This window comes from Pseudozyma flocculosa (assembly GCF_000417875.1).
Source record: "Pseudozyma flocculosa PF-1 unplaced genomic scaffold scaffold00027, whole genome shotgun sequence".
NCBI lineage: Eukaryota > Fungi > Basidiomycota > Ustilaginomycetes > Ustilaginales > Ustilaginaceae > Pseudozyma > Pseudozyma flocculosa.
The window spans coordinates 362,580-380,982 of NW_006920895.1; the positions used below are offsets into that span (position 1 = coordinate 362,580).

Here is an 18,403-nt window from a genome sequence, read left to right on the forward strand (position 1 = left end):
TGCCGCGCTCAACTCTGGGCTCCGCTGACGGCGCAACATCCATCGTCGAGAGTCGAGCTTCTCATTTGCGCGGGCAGTCTACGAAGCGGAGGGAGCAGGGTGTCAATGAGACCAAGACCGCGCGAGAAGGAGAGAGAGGTAGAACGCGCTGGGAGGCCGAGTAGAGCAAATGGCGTCGGGACATGCCAAGGCGAGGTGGCCGTGGACATTCGGCGGGTCGATCTGGTTCTACGGGGATCGTCGAGGCACAAGTCTGAGAGCCGCCAGTCTAGCGGGTTGGATGGCGATGTGATCAACTCGCTTCTCGCTTCTGGCGCGATGGATGGCGAGGGCGGGCGAGCAAGACGTGCCATGGGTAAGGGCCGTTCGGGATCTTGAAAGATCGGACGGAACTGGATCGCGAGGGGCAGAAAGATACCGCATCCTCGCGTGCTGTCGGCGCTTGCAGTGAGCGCCTCTCGAACGAAAGCGAGGCTCTCTGTTCAGCGCTCGGGACCGCGGTCGTTCTGGCCGGTCTCTCGGCCGTCTTGGCGCTCATCGCGCGCGGTGCTGGGACCTTCTTCGACCTTGGACCCCATTGGATAGCCAAGGCACGTCAGAGTGGCCCAGAGCCCTAAGCACGAAATGTCGATCCCGACCTCGACCGCGGCAGCGCGCATGACGGCAGCCACGCGTTCCATGGCCTCACGCTGCTCGTCGACGAGGGACTGAAAGACGTCGGGCATCTCGCGGTACCGGCCGTTCCACCAGTCGAGCGTGATCAGCGTCTCGACGACGGCCTTCATGGGTGAGAAGCAGTGCGGGAAAGCCGGCTCCCGCATCAGCACCTTGCTCTCCTTTTGCAGCGCGGCATAGACGGCCTCGAAGACGCGCGAACAGCGCGTGTTGAGTCCGATGTGGTCGAAGCAGAGTCCTGGCATGTCGGAGCAAAGGCCCTCGGCGAGGATGTCGAGCAGTTCCACAATCGCGAGGCTGCGTTTCGACTTCGACCTTCCTCTGTGCTGGGTGGGCAGCTTCGCCGGTCGGCTGTGGGCGCTTTGGGCGACTGTGGCCCTCTGCGTCACGCGCAGCTGCTTGGCCTTCGAGCTCGCGAGGAGCTTCTGCACCGTCCCGTTGTTGATGTCGGCCTGGAGCACCGCCGTGCGATGGTCGCGGCAGGTGCAAGAGATGCCCTCGAAGATGGACACAAAGGTCGCATCATTGGCGAAGCGGTTCAGCTGCGGCTCGACCTCTGCCCTCCTGCCCATCCTTGCCGACCGCAATAGACGCGCCGTGCTGCTGTCCAAGAGGCGCTGGACCAGATGCGGCGGATATCCATACGTGCGCAAGGCGGCCCTGGTCGATTCGGAGAGGCACGTCGGCGGGCTGCTGCCCCCGAAGAGCTGCTCCGGCCCGCGCAGCCGGACGATCTGCTCCATGTCCGGCCATGCAAAGCCGTCGAGGGGGGACTGCCCAGCTGTCAGGTAGCCCTTGCAGGCCGTGAAGAGATGGAGGGCGGCCAGCGCCAAGCCACTGCATCGAGCGACTTCCGCGCCCGTTTCGCGCAGCTTGAGGAGCCCCCTGAACGTCTGCAGGCCGCAGAAGATCGGATGGCGGTCGAGGAAAGGTTGCCTCGTAGCCGGAGAGCAGAGATAATCCGCGTGGCAGCACGATCGGTCCGTGCAGGCGTGGTGGCAGCGCTTGAGCAGCTCTTGCACCAGCTCACGGATCAAAATGATCGCCAGCTCCTGGTCCTCGTGGTGGACTTTGCACCGGTTGGGCTCGCACTTGTTCCGCAGGGCCTCGTTGAGCGTCAGTTCGAGATGGTGCAGGCACGTAAAGGCCTCGACGCGTCCGCGGCGGTTGTCGTGCTGCAGAACGTGGTTGATGTCGAGGTAGACCTGCATCTCGAAGGCCAAGAGGAGCGATGGCCCGTCCGTCGAACGCAGAAAGTGGCTCATCTCGCGCGTCAGGGCGTCGGGGCTGTTGCCGCTGGCGTCGAGGGCCTTGGACGGACCGAGAACTCTGCGTATGCGGTCCTTGGTCTGCTGCAGGTGCTGCTTCAACGAGCGCTTCAGATCGTCAGGGATCTCGTCGTTGGCTTCGAGCAACTGCAGCGCATCGAGATCCCCGGCTCGGACAGTCGCGTCGTCAAAGGTGGCAAAGTCGTTCAGAGCGGCGTAAAGGAGGTCTTGATCCAGTCGCCGTCGCTGCGCGTGCGAGAGCAGGGCCACATCGAATCCAGGCGCTTCGGCGTCGAACAGGCCTTCCAGAGAGGGCTCGTGACAGTCGTCATCGTCTAGCCTGTCCGCCCGCCAGTCGCTCAGAACGCGGAACGGCAGCAGGAAGAAGTGTTCCTCGACCGTCGTGCGGGCATCTTCATGAGCCTTTACGCGGCATCCTGTGCTGTTGCCGTCGTCGAGCTCCTCGCCGCCGTCGTCCAGGTCCTTTCCGGCGGGCAGGTCCAGCGCGTAGTCGAACAGGGCCTCGAGGATGGCGCTCGGATCAGCGAAGAGGTCTCGGTAGCGCTCGACGATGTCGTTGTGCGCCTTGGCCACCAGCTGAAACGCCGTGTTGGTCGTCAGCGAGGCGGTGACGAGGTCCATCTTGCGCTGGCGGTAGTCGCTCCACAGCTGGCGTAGAAAGGCGCGGACGTCGTTGAGGTCGGTGTAGAAGGCCATGAAGGCGCACAACGCCTCGTCAACATTGTCCTCGATGCGGTACAGGAGCGTCTCTCCGGCGTCGCTGTCGGTATCTTCGTCTTCGCTGCTGCCGCGCTCCCCGTCGCTCTCTGCGAAGAGGTGCAGTCGGCCAAAGAGGTGGCCGGACGAGGCGTCATCGCCGCTGCTGTCCGTGCGAGGCTCGCTGTACGCCTTGGCCCTATGCTGGCTTCTGCCGCGCTTCTTGGCGCCCCTCTTGGCTCGGATCTTCTTCCATCCTGCCGCCTGTTGCGGATGCTCCTCGTTGTCGCCGTTGCCGCCTTCGTCCTTGTCCGTTTCCTCGCAGGGCTGCAGGATCTGGAAGACCTCGGCAAGCACCTCGACGAAGTAGACGTGCTTGTCGCAGAGCTGGCCCTGGTCCTCGAACGCCTTGAGGTAGGCAATGCGGCGCGAGATGCAGCGTCGGATGAGGCGCAGCTTGGCGGGCGGCACCGCATGGCGCTTGTCGGCGATGTAGCGGGCGAGCTCGATGAACTGCGGGATCCTGAGGACGTAGCGGTACTGCGGCATGGCGTCTGTCGGGCCGCCGTGGCTGCAGCCGGAGCTGACGGTGAACGTCGACACCTTCTTGCGCGGGTCGACCTCGGCCGCGGTGAAGCGCTTGCGCGGGAAGCCGAGCGAGAGCGCCGTGGTGGCCAGCCAGCTGGCGCAGCGATCCGTGTCGCGCTTGTAGAGCCAGTAGGCGGAGACGTAGCCGTCCATCTCGGTGCCGGATGAAGATGCGTGTGTATTTGGTGATGGGACGCGGTGAGGTCGAGGGGAGGAATCAGGAGGACGCTGGAGGCGATCAGGCCAGGCCAGCGTTGGCAAGGGTGGATCGAGGTCAAGATGGTCGGTGACGAGTCTAGCTGGCCTAGAAAGTGGCGAAGAGAGCGAGTGAGGGTGAGGATGAGGAGGTCGCTAGTCGTACTGAGGCGGAGCCGACAGGCTGGTGAGATGTGCGAAGGTGGGAGGGAGAGAAGAGGACGACGTGTCAATGCAGGTCACAGGCGGCTCTTATAAGGGGAGGACGGCAGATGAAGTACCTCAAGCGGAGCCCAGGGAACGGTGACCAGAAGCTGGAGGGCCGCGCTCCGCTCGCGCAAAGGCGGGATGGGATGGCGGCAAGGATGGGGGAAGGGAGTCGAGGACGGAGGCGGATGGATGCGCCGCGCAGGCATGCGCAGGCGCGGGGCGGAGGCTGGCCGAGCGGGTCGCTAGGCCCTCGCGTCGAGCGGCCTTCTACGACGGCGCGGCGACCGTGGAGCGGCAGAGGCGGACGGGTCGAGAGGCAGGAGGGAGCGGAGAGCACCGCTGGCGCCGCCAAGCTAGATCAAAACGGATGCTGTCGGCATCGCCTTGGCCTGCTGCCTGTCCGCCTGAGTTTGGCGACGTCGAGCGGAAGCTGTCGATGTGTGGCGCTCTGAGAAAAGAGGCGGATGCGATCCCTCGCGGCGACGTCCTCCTGGCAATGTAAGGTGCTGCCGAGCCGAGAAAGGCTTGCCCACGGCGGATGCCACGCAGTCGAGGTTGCTGTCTGTCAGCGAGCTCGACGAGAAGGCGCCGCACCGATCCTTACTCGTACTCGACGTCGAAGGGCGGCGACAAGCTTACGGTCACGCCGCGAAATGTGGCGAGTCACTCGACGGTGAGCAGATGGATGCGTGAGGCGGCCCTTGACAGTCCAGATCGCCTCGAGTGTGCCGTGGACGACTCGGACTGGCAGCTGGGCAAGTCGACAGGGTGGCTTGGCAACGTCCCAGGCTACCTTGCGGCCGAGGTCGGTGAGCGCGGCTATGAGGTAGGCGTCCAGTGTATGCCGCAAAGGCGTGTGCGTGCGATGAGGCGGGCCGCTGCTCGCCCTCGACGTGTCCCTGGATGGAAGGCGAAGGGGCAACCCAAGGAGGAGGCTGGCCGTCGAGTGAGGGGAGGCCGTATTTAGCACGAGACGACCTGAGCCCGACACGCTCGAGGCTGCTGGCTCGTACCTGATCATGGCTGGGCGTCGGTGGGCAGCGGGAAAATGGAGGCTTCTTGGGGTGGCTTGGGTTCGGCGGCGGCGGTGGTGTCGGTGTCGTAGGGGCAGGGCGATGGTCGTGGGCGAAGAGCAGCGAGTGGCGTCCAAGGTGGGCTGGGGCAGCCCCACCGAGTCGGCGGCTCATTTCGAGCTTGGCCTGTGATTGCATTTGTTGCAGGGCCTCGTCGTCGCGGTGTCGAACTGGATGGTTGTCTGAAGTGTCGAAATCGAGAACGTGCCTGGTCGTCTGAGGAGAAAACAAGGCCGCTGAACACACACACACGGACCGCTGCGACGGCCAGTCTCCCTCGAGGAGGTGGCAAGCTGAACCTCTCGCTCGCTGCTCTCCACCACGGCCTTCTCCCTTTGTCCTCGGGGCTTGGTCTTGCGGCCGGCGCTCCCCACTCAACCCACCCTGCTCGCTCTTCTTGCATCACGCAGTTCACACATGCAATTCAATTCAACTGGACCTTTGGGTGCGACAGGGCTGGCTGGACCTCATAAACAAGGCAGAGCTCACCCTTCCTTGACCCCATGTTGCTCTAGCATGGTCCATCATGTAGCATCAATTACATCAGCCTTTCGCTACAGCTTCCTCGGGTGGGCTTTGACAGAACTTCATTCAAAACATCTGCAGCAAAGGTAGCAAGCAAGGGCAAGGCCACCAGGCTGTGGAGCGAACCTGCTGCATTGTGCTGCCAAAGAGGGCAGGGCAAGACGAGCCGAGCCCTTGCTGCACCGAGGAAGAGGCCAAACCGTCGCCCGTGCCCGCTCTCGGCCTCGATTGACGTCGCCATCTACCCCCTCGCGACAGCCATGCCGGCGCGTACGCCTTCCGCTGCCCATTTGCTCGCGAGCAACGACAAAGAGGGAGGGGCACAGCTCGACCAGAGCAAGAACAAGGGAGGCGGCTATGCAACGAAGCCAGAGGAGCATCGAGGGTGGTCAGCGATCAGGGCCGAGATCGTCCGACTCGGCGGTGCGGCTCTCTGCGATCATCTCGTCGTCACCCGAGGCCAAGGCGGGGCCGTTCGCGGCCAAACGCGTCGCTGAACCATCGACGGCGTGCGGCGGCAACATGGCCTTTAGCCTTTGGCACTCGACGTCGGCCCCGACCTCGTCGAGCGCGTCGCGCATGGTCCCGGCGACGCGGAGGAGGAGCGCCCGCTGGGCGTCGATCCGCGGAAAGTGTCGACCGGGAAACCTTCGGCCCACGTCCTGCCAGAAGTGGATGTCGACCAGCGTCTTGATCACGGCCTGCATCGGGCGCCATGCCTTTGGAAAGTCGTCGTCGCCGCCGAGGACGGCCCGACCTTCTTCGAGCGCCTTGTAGACCGCCTCGAAGATGCGGGTGCAGCGCGTGTGCAGGGCCATGTAGTCGAAGCACAAGTCTTGCGCGTCCGCCGACAACCCCGAAGCGAGGACCGAGAGGAGCTCGACCAACGACAGAGCCCGTCTCGACCTGGACCCGCGCCCCGCGTGCGCTTTCGAGGTCGGCTTGCCGGCGGCAGCGTCCTTGCGTGCCTGGCGCATCTGCTTGGCATTGAGGTCTGCGAGCAGGCCCTGAACCGATCCCTCGTTGATCTTGGCCTGCAGGAGCGCTATCCTGTGGTTCGCGCAGGTGCAGGTCATGTCGGTGAAGATGGAAAGGAAGGCCGAGTCGTTCGACAGCCGATCAAGTCGCGGGACGGTGTCATGCTTTCCAGCCATCTTGTGAGCGCGCTCCAGTCGAAGGGGGCCGCCGTGCAGGACGTCGAGCACCGTCTGCTCGAGGTAGCCGTAGGTCCCCATTGCGGCCTTGCACGCTTCCGTCAGGCCGGTCGGAACGTCGCTGCTGAACAGCTTCTCGGGCCCATGCAGCTCGAGAACGAGGTCAATGTCGGGCCAGACGAGCGCATCCTCGGTCGGCTCTTTGCCGAGCAAGATGTTGCAGGCGTTGTAGAGGTGCAGGCCAGCGAGGACGAGCCCGCCGCAGCTAGCCGCGTCACCACCGGCATTGCGGTGAAGGAACAGCGCACGGAAGGTCTGCAGGCAACACAGGGCCGGGTGGTAGCCGAGCGAGGGGATCTCGGCCTCGGGGACCCAGGTCTCCTCACGGCCACGATCCTCTGTAGCGACGCCCAGAGCGCGGCACTGGAGCTCCTCGAGGAGGTAGCGGACGTTGTTGAACGTCTCCCTGGGGTCGTCCTTGTGGCCGGAACAGAGGTTGGGCTGTCGGTCGTTGCTGGCCGCCTCGTCGAGGTGCTGCTTGATGCGCACCATGTGGGCTTGCGCTTCCAGTCGGCCTCGATGGTTGTCCAGCTGGAGAACGCGGTTGATGTCGATGTAGACCCGCATCTGGAAGGCGAGGAGGATCGTCGGTCCGACGTTGCCGCGCAGGCAGCGGCTCATTTCGCGAGTGAGGGCGTCGGGACTGTTGGCACTGATGTCCATTGACCTCTTGGGACCGTCAGCAACCTTCCATGCGCCAAAGTCAAAGGCTCGAAGGTTGATGAAGGCGTCGATGGTCAGGAACCAGTCGAGACGCGTGCGTTCCCTGTGTCGGAGCGTGGCATACACGGGACTGCTGAGCAGCGGTCGGATCTCGCCAGAGACTTTGTTGGGCATGCTTCCATCGACTCGGTAGCGCTTGAGGCAGTTGCTGAGCGCCAGGAAGGGCTCTACGAAGAAGTGATCGTGGACAAAGTCGTGGGCCTGCCACTCGGCGTCCCCCCAAACGCTGTCGTCGGCGACAGGCGGACCGTCGAGGCGCCTATTCGCCTTGCTGTCCGTGCTGCTGAAGAGGTGCTTGCCCGTTCTCAGCTGGAAAGCGTAGTCGACGAGCGGGAACAGGACGTCCTCGGGGGCGTCGAAGAGCGAGCTGTAGCGCGACATGATGTCGGCGTGCGCCTTTTCCACGAGCTGGAAGGCCGTGTTGGTGGTGAGCGAGGCCGTCACGAGGTCCGTCTTGCGCTGGCGGCAGTCGGTCCAGAGGCTCTCGAGGAAACCGCGGATCTCGTTGAGGTCGGTGTAGAGCGCCATGAAGGCACACAGCGCCTCGTCGATGCTGTCCTCGACTTGGTAATGCAGGTCCTCGTCATTCGAGGCAGTATCGTCGGCGTCATCCTCGTCGTCGTCGATGATGAAAAGCTCGAGATGGCCGAAGGGGTTCTCGGTCGTGGTGCCGGTGCTGAAAGCGGCTGCTGAACGATGTCCGCCGTGCGCTGCCTTCTTGCCCTTGCCTCCCTTTTTTCCGCGCCTCTTGGACTTGGTCTTCTTCCAGGCGTGATGCTGAACCGAGACGCCGTCGTCGCCGCAGATGTCGCTCGACTGCTGCTGCTGCTGCTGCTGCTGCTGCTGCTGCTGCTGCTGGGCAGCGCAAGGCTCGAGGATCTTGACGACCTCGATAAGGACCTCGACAAAGTAGACGTGGTTATCGACCGCGAGCTGGCCGTGCTTCTCAAAGAATTTGAGGCAAGCGAGACGGCGAGAGATGCAGCGACGGACGAGGGCCAGCTTGTTCTGGGGGACCGAGTGGCTTTTGTTGGCGATGAACTGGGCGAGCTCGACAAACTGCGGGATGCGAAGGATGTACCGGTACTGCTGGCCTGTGGCCGTCGTCGTCCTGGAGCACCCGCCGCCAGCGGTGGGGTGGGCCATATGCATGTTCTTGCGGAGGTCGTCTTTGGCTGCTGCGAAGCGTTTGCGCGGGAAGCCGAGCGAGAGTGCCGTGGTGGCGAGCCAGCTCGCACAGCGGTCTGTGTCGCGCTTGTACAGCCAGTAGGTCGAGATGTACCCGTGCATGGCGGTCGGCGAGGTGGAGAGGGAAGTGTGAGGCGGCAAGAGACTAACGGGCCGGAGGTTAAGGAACAGGGCGGTGCAAGGTTCAGCGGAAGAAGAGCAGAGGAAAGCATGAGATCGGTACGACGAAGGAGCAGACGACTCGGGGATAGGGGGGAATGCCGCTCGAAGCCGGCGACTCTGCTGTGCTTACCCGTGGACAGAGGGCAGCCCTGAAGCCAGAAGGAGATTGACGACGTGCGAAGAGGGGGGAGGGGGTGATGGACGAAGAGCGACGGGATGACGGCAGAGGAATAGCAGATGGAGGGCGAAGAAGGAGGGTTGAAAGCGATGACGGACGAGAAGACAGGAGACGGTAGACGAAGAATGAGCGGATGGTGGTGGTGGTTATGATGGTGGTGGTAGTTATGATGATGGTGGTTAAGGAGACCACCTCAGCCAACTCCAAGGACGCGACGCCCCCAAACCGATCCACAGGCGCAGGCGCAGGCGAGCCAGCCCGACCGCCCGCGCCACAAGGCCGACGATGCGGACGCGGGTGTGGCGCAGGATTCGGGGCGTAATCACGCATCGATCCAGCGCGGCCAGCATCTTCCAATCCGGTCCGGTCCGCTCAGTTAGCGGGGTTTGACTTGCGAAGGGTTGGATGGAAACGGGTGCCCAATGCGGTACCCTACCCTACCCTAGGCCTCTCACCTTGGAGCGGGACAGAAGCGACGATGGCAAGGGATCCAGCCGTCTCCGTCCCACCCGACCGCTCGACCCACCCACGCAGCCAGGGACGAGGTGGTCGAGAGAGCTGGTGACTCCGCCCCACCCTCAAAGTGAATAACCAGCCGGCCCAAGGGGGGATCACCAAGCCGCTCCTTCTCCCGCGGAAGCGGCATCAAACGCAACCAGCCGGCCAGCTTAGGTCTTCACCGTGCCCGCATCTCCTCGACCCGCGAGGCACCTCCAGTCCGGCGCGACGAAGCGAACGCAGCATTCACGATTGATTGTGCATCAAAAAAGGTCGCTCAAGGCTAAGCGGGCGGTTGGGCCAGCGAGCGACTGGGAAAACAAAGCTACGGAGGCAGAGGAGGCGAGGGTGGGTGCGTGGGCAGCGCGACCGTCGGGATGGAAGGCCGAGAGCGTCGAGAGAGCGATGGATTGGTCGGCAGGAAGAAGCTTCAAGAGGAAGGCGTCGAGGGGCCGGGCCCGATTTCGGATAGCGTCGTTCCGTGGCGACCGTGAGCACCCGCTCGCCCGCCCGTATGTGCCTCGCTAGCGGCTGTTGCCGTTGCTGTTGCTGCTGCTGCTGCTGTCACCGCCTTCGCCACTTCCGGTCGCCGTTTCGGAGCTCGAGGCAGCAGAGCCGCCGTCCCAGCCCGCGACGTGGGAGAGCTGCAGGGCATGCAGCTGGCGGCATCCAGCGTCGGCGCCGACGTCGGCCAGCTTGGCGCGCATCACGCGGGCGACGCGGGCCAGCAACTCGTGCTGCTTTTCGACAATGTGCAGGACGAAGATGCCCGGCTGCTCGCTCTGCGCCACGAAGCGGCACCACAGCATCGACGACATCATCTCGCACACCACCTGGAGCGGCTTGCAGCTGTGCGGGAACGGCTCAGAGGCGCCGAGCGACTCGCGCTCGTCTGCCAGCGTCGCGTAGAGCGCCTCAAACACCTGCGAGCAGCGCGTGTTGAACGCAACGTAGTCAAAGCACAGCTGCGGCATGTCTGCGCCGAGACCTTCGGCCAGGATCGCCAGCAGCTCGGCGATCCAAGGGGCGCGCTTCGTCTTGCTGCCCTCGCGGTGCATCGGCGTCTCGGTCCGCTCGGCTTCGGCAGCAGCACCGTCTCCGCCGATGTCGACGCCTCCGTCGCCGGCGTGGCTGCCCTCCTGAGCCGCCGGCAGCTGCCTCGCCTCTGCCTCGGCAAGCAGCCTCTGCAACTTGCCTTCGTCGAGGTCGAACTGCAGCCAGGCCGTCTTGTGCCGGGGGCAGGGGCACGGCGTGTCGTCAAAGGCGGAAAAGAAGGCCGAGTCGAATGCGAACCGATCGCCGCTCTCGTCTTCGGAGCTCGACCTCTTGTCCGATGCCGGCGGCAAGGGATCCCCGGTGCTGCTGCCGTCCACGACGCTGTCGATGAGCTGTTTCGGGTAGCCGCAGGCCTTGAGGGCGGATCGGCGAGCCTCCTCGAGGGTGGTGGGCGGGCGGCTGCTGTCAAAGAGCCTCTCGACGCCGTGGAGCTCGACGACCAGCTCAGCATCCGGCCAGCTGAGGGCGTCGGCCGCAGGACCGTCACAGGCCAGGGCCCCCCTGCACACGTTGTAGAGGTGGATTCCGGCGAGGGCCAAATCGCTGCACTTGGACTCGTTGGCTCCAGTCTCGCGGAGGACCTTCAGACCGCGGTAGGCCTGAAGGCCGCAGAAAGTCGGGTGACGGTCGAGCAGCGGGATCCTGATGGCCGGCGACCACGCCTCCTCGTCGGCAAAGGCGGCCTGGGGCGCGTGGATGTTGCGCAGCTGTAGCTCGTGGAGGTAGTTTCGGACGCTTCGGATCGACGCCGAGAGCTCGCGGCGATGGTGCTCGCAGAGGTTGGGCTTGCACTCGTTGGCGACCGCCTCTTCGAGGCTGCGCCTCGCCTGACGCAGGTGGAAACGGGCCTCGACCCTGCCGCGGCGGTTGTCGTACTGGAGGATGCAGTTGATATCGACGTAAACCTGCAGCTCAAAGGCAAGGAGCAGCGAGGGGTCTCTGCCGCTGCGGATGAAGCGGCAGACGTCTCTCGTAAAGGCGTCGGCGCTGTTGGTGCTGAAGTCGGGGATGCGGCCCTCGCCGTCGGCGAGCTTGGTGCCCCTCACGACCCTAGAGTCAAACGTGGCAAAGTCTGCGAGCGTCGTCCAGACCAGTTCGACGGCCAGCTGGCGGCGCTCCTCGCTGCTGAGCGCAGCCACGTCTCGTCCAGGGGCCCCGTCGTCGAACAGCAGGAAGAGGGACGGCAGGCTTGTCGAGTCCGCTCGCGTCTCCTGCCAGTCGCTGGCAAGGCTGAAGGGGAGGAGGCAGAGGTGCTCTGCGACGAATGACCAGGCCTCCTTGACGGCCTCTTCCGCGTCGACGCTGCTGCTGCCGCTGCTGCCGCTGTTGCCCGTGCCGCCGCTTGGATCGCAGCAGGCGGCGGCGTCGTCGCGCCTTCCTTGCCAGTTTCCGGTGCGCAGCTTCACGGCATATTCTGCTAGAGTCTCGATGAGGTCCTTGGGACCAGAGAAGAGCGAGCTGTAGCGCTCGACGACGTCTTGGTGCACCCTCTCGACGAGCTCAAAGGCGGCATTGGTCGTCAGCGATGCGGTGACGAGGTCCGCCCTGTGGTGGCGAAAGTCGTTCCAGAGGTGCTCGAGGTAGCGTCGGACATCGCGCAGGTCGGCGTAGAAGGCCATAAAGGCCACGAGGGCCTCGTTGACGTCGGACTCGACTCGGAAGTGGAGCGGCTCCTCGGTCTCGGCCTCGTATTTGTCGTCACCGCCGCCTTCTGCATCGATCGCGCAGAGGTGAAGCTGACTGACGAGATCGTCGATGGTGACGTCGACGCTGGTTTCGGCCGCTTCGGCCGCGCTCGACGCCTTGGCCCTGGCCTTTCCCCTCTTGCCACGCTTCTTGGCGCGGACCTCTTTTTCCACGTCGGGCTGCGACTGCTGCACGGCCTCAACGCATCCGTCACCGCCGCTGCCGCCGCCGGACTTGGACTGCTCGAACGGCTGCAGGATCCTGATGACCTCGGCGAGGACGTTGACAAAGTGGCTGTGCTTGGTGCAGATCGGGCTGCGGCCCTCGTAGAACTTGAGGCAGGCGAGCCTGCGCGAGAGGCAGCGACGGACGAGCGCGAGCTTGTCGACGGGGACGGCGTGGCCCTTGTCGGCGATGAACTGGGCGAGCTCGACAAGCTGGCACGTCTTGAGAATGTACCGGTACTGCTGGGCTGGCGGGTTCGGCGTGGCTCCGCCGCCGCCGCCGGCCTTTGTGCATCGGTCAGAGCCGGTGCCCCTGCTGCCCAGGTTCTTGCGCAGGTCCGCTTTGGCCGCCAGGAAACGCTTGCGCGGGAAGCCGAGCGAGAGCGCCGTCGTGGCGAGCCAGCTGGCGCAGCGGTCCGTGTCGCGCTTGTAGAGCCAGTAGTTGGACACGTAGCCGTCCATGGTGGCGAAGCAGGGCGCCCGTGTGAGGGGCACGCGGCACAATGAGGTGGATGCAACGGGGCGTCGCAGGCGATCGAGCAAGCGGATGGCAGGGTTGGGGATCAGGGCAGACGGTAAGCGGGAGCAGGTCGAGCAGAGCGAGTGTCGTCAAGGAAGAGTTGTGGTACTGTAGCGAGTATTGTGGAAGGAGAGAGGAGGTGAAGGGTTCAAGGGCCCGCTGTGGTGGTGGCGGCGGTGGTGATGGACGGAAGGAAGAAAGGGCCAGCCCGCTCGCTCTGCCTGGACGCGACGGGGTTTTTCTCAGCAAATGCGCGCGCGCGGTGGGGACGGGGGGCAGGCAGGCGTCCAAGGCGACTCGAGCAGGCGGGCGGACCAGAAGGCGCAGGCCTCTCTCCAGCCGTCATCTGGTGCTGCTCTCCTTCGCGGCTCTCTCCAGCACGGCTCATTTGAGCAGACACCCGCACGGCCGGGCGGCGCGGCACAGGACGAGGCAGACAGAGGCAGGCAGGCAGCGTACCAGCTCTGATCGAGCAGCAGCCGCATTGAAAGGCGCCAGGAGCCATCGTGCTGCCAGAAACGGATGCGAGTACATGCAGAGCGGCAGAACGTCGCGCTATCGTACACGCAGAGGGACGGACTGAGGACGACGGCCGGAAAAGTACCGTCTGGTGGGGATGAGATCGACGCTTGGCGATAGAGCCTGAGTACGCTAGAAGGTGGGAACCGCTCGAGGACGTTCGGGTGCTGATGAACCTCGCATCAGCCTGCCTTGCTCTTGCTCGTGACGCTCCAGACGCCGTAGCGGAGGCCGAGCCAGGAATCAAATGCCGCATCGTCGTCGGTCAGCACCGCAGCCCGGGGTCCAGCGGCGGCGGCAGAGGGCTTGGCGCCGCCTCCTTGGCCACCGCTTCTGGCACTCGCGGTCGTCTTGTCGTCGATGCCCTCAACCTCGCCCTCCCTCTCGTCATCGCCCTCGCTGATCCAGGACACTCTCAGGCGTCGACACTCGCGGCTGCGGTCGCCCGCCTCGGCCAGGGCGGCGCGCATCGTCTTTTCGAGCTCAATCACCAGGCTGCTCTTGAGCACCTCGATATCCGGCCCGACCCGCCGGCCGCGAAAGATGCCCACGTTGCGGCGGCGATCCAGGCTGGTCTGGAGCACGTTGCACGCCATGTCCATCAGCCGGCACCCCTTGGGCAGCTCGGCGCCCAGCGACGCCACGCACGGGTCCTTTTGGAACAGCGCATGGACGGGCCGCAGCACGGCGTAGCACTGCGTCAGCAGCGAGAGGTAGTCGAACTGTAGCACGGGCATCCCCAGGCGCAGCCCGGCAGAGAGCACCTTGAGCACGCCGACGATCGAGAGGTCCTTGGCCGTCTTGCCGCGGTGCTGCTGGAAGTAGGCTCTCGTCGCCTTTTTGCGGGCCGCCTTGGTGCCACCGACGTTGGCGGTGACGACGACGACGCCGTTGCCGCCGCTGCCGTTGCCGACGCTGCCTTTGGTCATGCTACCATTGCCATTGCCGATGGCGAGGCTTGGAGGTCCGGGTGAAGCGAGGGAGGCACGCCCGCCGCTGCTTCCGGGACTGCCTCGCTGCTCGTGCGCGCGCACCTCGTCCAGGATGCGTTGGATCCGATTGGTGCCGAGGCTGAGGTTGCCCGACAGGGTGCTCCGCGTGCAGCACCGGTCCGAGTTGACGGTGAACACGTCGAGCACCGTCGAGTCGTTCGAGAGGCGGTCGGTGCGCGTGTAGATGTGCAGCCCCTTGAGCTTCTTGAGCGCTTCGGTGCGCCGCACCCGGCTGCCCTGCATCAGCGGGTGCAGGATGTCGTCCGGGTAGCCGTACACCAGCCATGCGGCGCGGCACGACTCGGCCAGGGTGGCGGGCACCTTGCCGCCAAACAGCTTCCCGGCGCCCTGCAGCTCGATGAGCAGGTCCATGTCTGGCCACCGGATGATGCCTTCGGGAATATCGACCATGTCGGCGCAGTGGTGCCGGCACGCCACATACAGGTGCGCGCACGTGAGGATGGCCGTCGACGTGTTGGCGGCGTGCAGCGCAAAGTGGTTGTAGGCGCACAGGGCGTCAAATACCTGCAGACCGTAAAACGTCGGGTGGCGCTCGAGGAGCGACCTGCTCGGCGGCCTCGGCCGTGTCGGCGTCAGTGGACTGCCCCACTTGATACGCTGGTGATTCGGGGCGAAGACGATAGGCTTGACGCCGTTGCTGCTGCCGTGAGTTTCTCGATCCTCGTTGTCGCCGTCGCCATCGGCCGCCGTCTTCCAGCGTGAAGTCAGGAGCAGTTCTTCGCGCCGCTGCAACTCATCGAGAATGTCCTCGATCTCCCAACGGGTCGAGCTGATATAGGTGCCGTGCTTGTACTGGAGCGAAGGTTCTGCAGAGAGCAGCGTCTCGAACTTGCCAGCCTCTGCGAAGCTGCGCAACATGCGCCGGAGGTAGCGCTTGGACTCGATCCGGCCGCGGCCGATCTGGTCGCCCAGCGCAGCCTGGACGTCGAGGTAGATCTGCATCTCGACGTGCAGCAGCAGCGAGGCCTCGCCGTCCTCGATGCAGTCCTTGAACTCGCGGTAGAGGGCATCGAGGCGGTTGCCACCGACGTAGCGATCGTCCATCGCCGAGGACAGCGTGATGCTGATCTCGTCGAGCATGGCAAAGTCGTCAAAGGCCTGGATGAGGAGGTCGTCCGGGTGGGCCGCTTCGACCTGGACCTGGCCCTCGCCAGCCGCCGGTGAGTTCGAGGGCGGTCCCTGCCGCTTCCGGTGCTGCTGCTCGGGTGGCAGAGCACGCCAGGCGGCGAGCGGGCCTTTTGTGTCCCTGCGCGCGTCCCAGGTGAGGAAGAGCGAGTGGAGCAGGTCGAACGAGGAGAGCATGAACTGGTCGTCGAGCGTCGCCATGGCCTGGCGAGACGCCTCGCTCTCGAAGCGGCACAGCTTCTGCCCGTCGCTGCCGCCCTCGCTCTTGTCCGGACGCGCGGCCTTGCCCTTGTCCTTGGCCTGCGCCTTGGCCTTGGCCTTGGACTTGGCCTTAGCCTTCGCTTTGGCGTTGGCGTTGGCCTTGCCGTTGCCGCCGCCTTTGGCCGGGCCGTCGCCGGTGTCGACGCGCGTGACCTTGCGGTCCTCGAGCAGCTTCTCGCCGGTGCGCATCTGAAAGACGCGGTCGACGAGCGAGAAGAAGAAGCCGCCGGAGCTGAGGGTAAAGTGGGCGTGGTCCCACAGCAGGTCCTCGTGTGCCTCCTCGAGCAGCTGGAAGGCCGAGTTGGTGACGACCGAGGCCGTGACCAGGTCGACCTGGTGGCAGCGGTAGTCGGACCAGAGCTGGCGCACGATGCGGCGCACCTCGCGGACATCGGCGAAAAAGGCCGAGCACGCGCAAAAGGCCTCCTCGAAGCTGTCCTCGATGTCGAAGCGGCGGAACTTGAGGGCGCCGAGCAGCTTCAGGGCCGGTGCGGGTGCGGTCGCGGCATCCGGCGTTGGTGGTGGGGTCTGGTCGGCCTCGGGCGCCTCCTCGACGTCGAGGCCCGCGAAGAGGTTGTCTCCGACCTTTTCGCGGAGCGTCAGCGAGACCTTTTTCTTGGTACCGCTGCCCTTGGCTGGCGTCTTCTTGCTGTCCTTCCCCTGCGTCTTGCCGGGGCTGCTGCGAGGGGTGGCGCTGACGTGGGTGTTTGCTCCCGAGTCGAGATGGTTGGCCGACGCCCGTGACTCGGCCTGGAACGACGACTGCTGCTCGTGCTGCTGCTGCTGGTGGTGGGCTACGCAGGGCTCGAGGATGTCGGCGACCTGGAGGAGGACGTCGACAAAGAAGGCGTGGCCCACGAGCGAGGGTTCCGACTGCTGTGCGAAAAAGTCGAGGCAGACGACGCGGCGCTGGATGCAGCGGCGGAGCAGCTGGAGCCACTCGCCGGCGATGCGGTGGCCCTGGGCCGCGATGAAGCGTGCCAGCTCGGTGAACTGGTGCATCTTGAGGATGTAGCCGCCCTCGTCGCGGGCGCCTGTGCCGCAGCAGTTGCCGCCGCCGCCGCCGCCGCCGCCGTTGGCGTCGTGATTGCTGTCGTTGTTGGCGCTGCTGGCCTTGTGCTTGTGAGGGCTCGCCGTCACAGGCAAGGAAGAGGAAGAGGGCCACATGGATGCTTGGGACGACGACGATCCTGCCGTCGAAGTGCTGGCGGTGGCATGCCGCGTCCTGTCACGCTGCTGTCGCTCGGCCTGATGACGTTGGTGCTGGCGCGGGTGGCTGTTGCTGTCGCAGTGGGAGCGCGAGGCGAAGCGATGCTCTGGGAAACCGAGGGCGAGTGCCGTCTCGGCGAGCCAGGTGCTAAAGTCGCGCGTCTCCTTCTTGTAGAGCCAGTAGGTGGACGTGTAGTCGTCCATGGCAGGCGCGCGGTAGGGCATGGCAGTGGCGTCGATGGGTGTCCCCGTGTGGTGATTGTGTGTCGTCTGGGCAGGTGAGTCGGCTCGATGTGAGGGAGCGCCACGGATGCGTGGCGAGGAGGATGGGCGGGGCGGGCCTCTTGAGCGAGGATGACTTGAGAGACAATACGTCGTCGCGACGTGGCTGGTCTCAGTCAAGATGGCGTTGCCAGGATGGTGGCTATATGCGAGAGGAACGTACAGCGGCGATGAAGGTAACGAGGCGAGGAGAAGAGAGGAGAGCAATCATCCCCGTCGACGGTAGAGACTCCCGTGCAAACGACGTCACGACGGGACAGAGTCGACGGTGGCGACACGCGCTCGTCCCGATAGAGTCGAGCAGGGCAGAGCGGGGCCAGGGCAGGGCAGGGCGGGGCAGAGCAGGGCCAGAGCAGGGCAGGGCAGGGTAGAGGCGTCGCCCGATGCCCAAAAGGTGGTGGGTCGTATACGATGCGCGGTGAATGCAAGATGATGGACGGGAAGATGGAAGATGGAGGCAAGGAGAAAAAGGTGGGGGAGCGAAACGAAAAAGGGGAAAGACCGAGTGAGGGCGTCGGCGGTGGCGGTGGCGGTGGGGCGGTGGGGCCAAGGCAAAGAGGCGAAGAGGAGCGAGGAAGAGGTCCAAGCGTGCCCTTGACCCCGCCCGACCCCGGCCTCCCGTCCGCGTCCATTTGTTGAACGCGGCCCAACGCCAGCCCGCGCTGCACCGTCGCGTCTGGTCTGGTCTCGGTGGCGTCGCAGCGCCTTCTCTGTCTGGCCTGGCCTGCCCTCTGTCTAGTCCTGCTTGCAAGCAGCACGCACGCACGCACGCACGCACGCACGCACGCACGCACGTCCAACTGGGCGGATCAGATCGCACCGCATCGCACCGCGTCGCACCGCATCGCATCGCTCTGCATGCATGCACCCGGCCATATATCGGAACGCAACGAACGAAGGGCACGACGAGCCAAGAGAAACATAGAGAGACAGGGACTGAGCAACAAGCAAGATGTTATGGGATGAGATTTGTGCACCTAGCCGCACCGATACACTGCAGTAGTAGTAGGCCAGACCAGCGACGAGGACGACCATCAACGACGACGACGACGACGACGACGACGACGGTGCCCCCCACCGCGGTCTCGCGACGGAGCGGCTCTCAACGAACAAAGCAGAGGGGTCGGGCGCGCTAGGTCAGGTACGCATCCAGGCTCTCGCCCAGCGCCGCCTCAATGGCACGGCGGAACGCGCCGGCCTCGTGGGCAATGGCGCGTTCGTCGTCGTCGAGGAGCTCCGAGACCTGGGCCACCGTCTCGGGCACCAGGCCCAGCATCGCCTCGCCCTCGCGCGT

General features: G+C 65.0%; 5 protein-coding genes across 5 annotated transcripts in view; all 5 read right to left on the minus strand.

The window, feature by feature from the left end:
- Nucleotides 1-482: 482 nt before the first annotated feature.
- PFL1_06603 (uncharacterized protein) lies at nucleotides 483-3,401 on the minus strand (the record flags this gene model as incomplete). The annotated part of the gene is made up of 2 exons (XM_007884145.1): nucleotides 483-1,275; nucleotides 1,357-3,401. 2 exons carry the CDS (start codon nucleotides 3,399-3,401, stop codon nucleotides 483-485), a joined length of 2,838 nt encoding a protein of 945 aa, XP_007882336.1.
- Nucleotides 3,402-5,640: 2,239 nt separating this feature from the next.
- Nucleotides 5,641-8,478, minus strand: PFL1_06604 (uncharacterized protein; the record flags this gene model as incomplete). The annotated part of the gene is made up of 2 exons (XM_007884146.1): nucleotides 5,641-5,862; nucleotides 5,911-8,478. 2 exons carry the CDS (start codon nucleotides 8,476-8,478, stop codon nucleotides 5,641-5,643), a joined length of 2,790 nt encoding a protein of 929 aa, XP_007882337.1.
- Nucleotides 8,479-9,738: 1,260 nt separating this feature from the next.
- Nucleotides 9,739-12,642, minus strand: PFL1_06605 (uncharacterized protein; the record flags this gene model as incomplete). Its single annotated transcript, XM_007884147.1, has 1 exon — nucleotides 9,739-12,642. One exon carries the CDS (start codon nucleotides 12,640-12,642, stop codon nucleotides 9,739-9,741), a length of 2,904 nt encoding a protein of 967 aa, XP_007882338.1.
- Nucleotides 12,643-13,401: 759 nt separating this feature from the next.
- On the minus strand, nucleotides 13,402-17,052 carry PFL1_06606 (uncharacterized protein; the record flags this gene model as incomplete). Its single annotated transcript, XM_007884148.1, has 1 exon — nucleotides 13,402-17,052. One exon carries the CDS (start codon nucleotides 17,050-17,052, stop codon nucleotides 13,402-13,404), a length of 3,651 nt encoding a protein of 1,216 aa, XP_007882339.1.
- Nucleotides 17,053-18,241: 1,189 nt separating this feature from the next.
- Nucleotides 18,242-18,403, minus strand: part of PFL1_06607 (uncharacterized protein) — a gene marked incomplete at both ends in the record, with an annotated part of 7,898 nt that continues 7,736 nt past the window's right edge. The window contains one exon of the mRNA XM_007884149.1: nucleotides 18,242-18,394. Within this exon, the coding sequence (XP_007882340.1) occupies nucleotides 18,242-18,394 (153 nt within the window). The remainder of the gene's footprint in view (nucleotides 18,395-18,403) is intronic.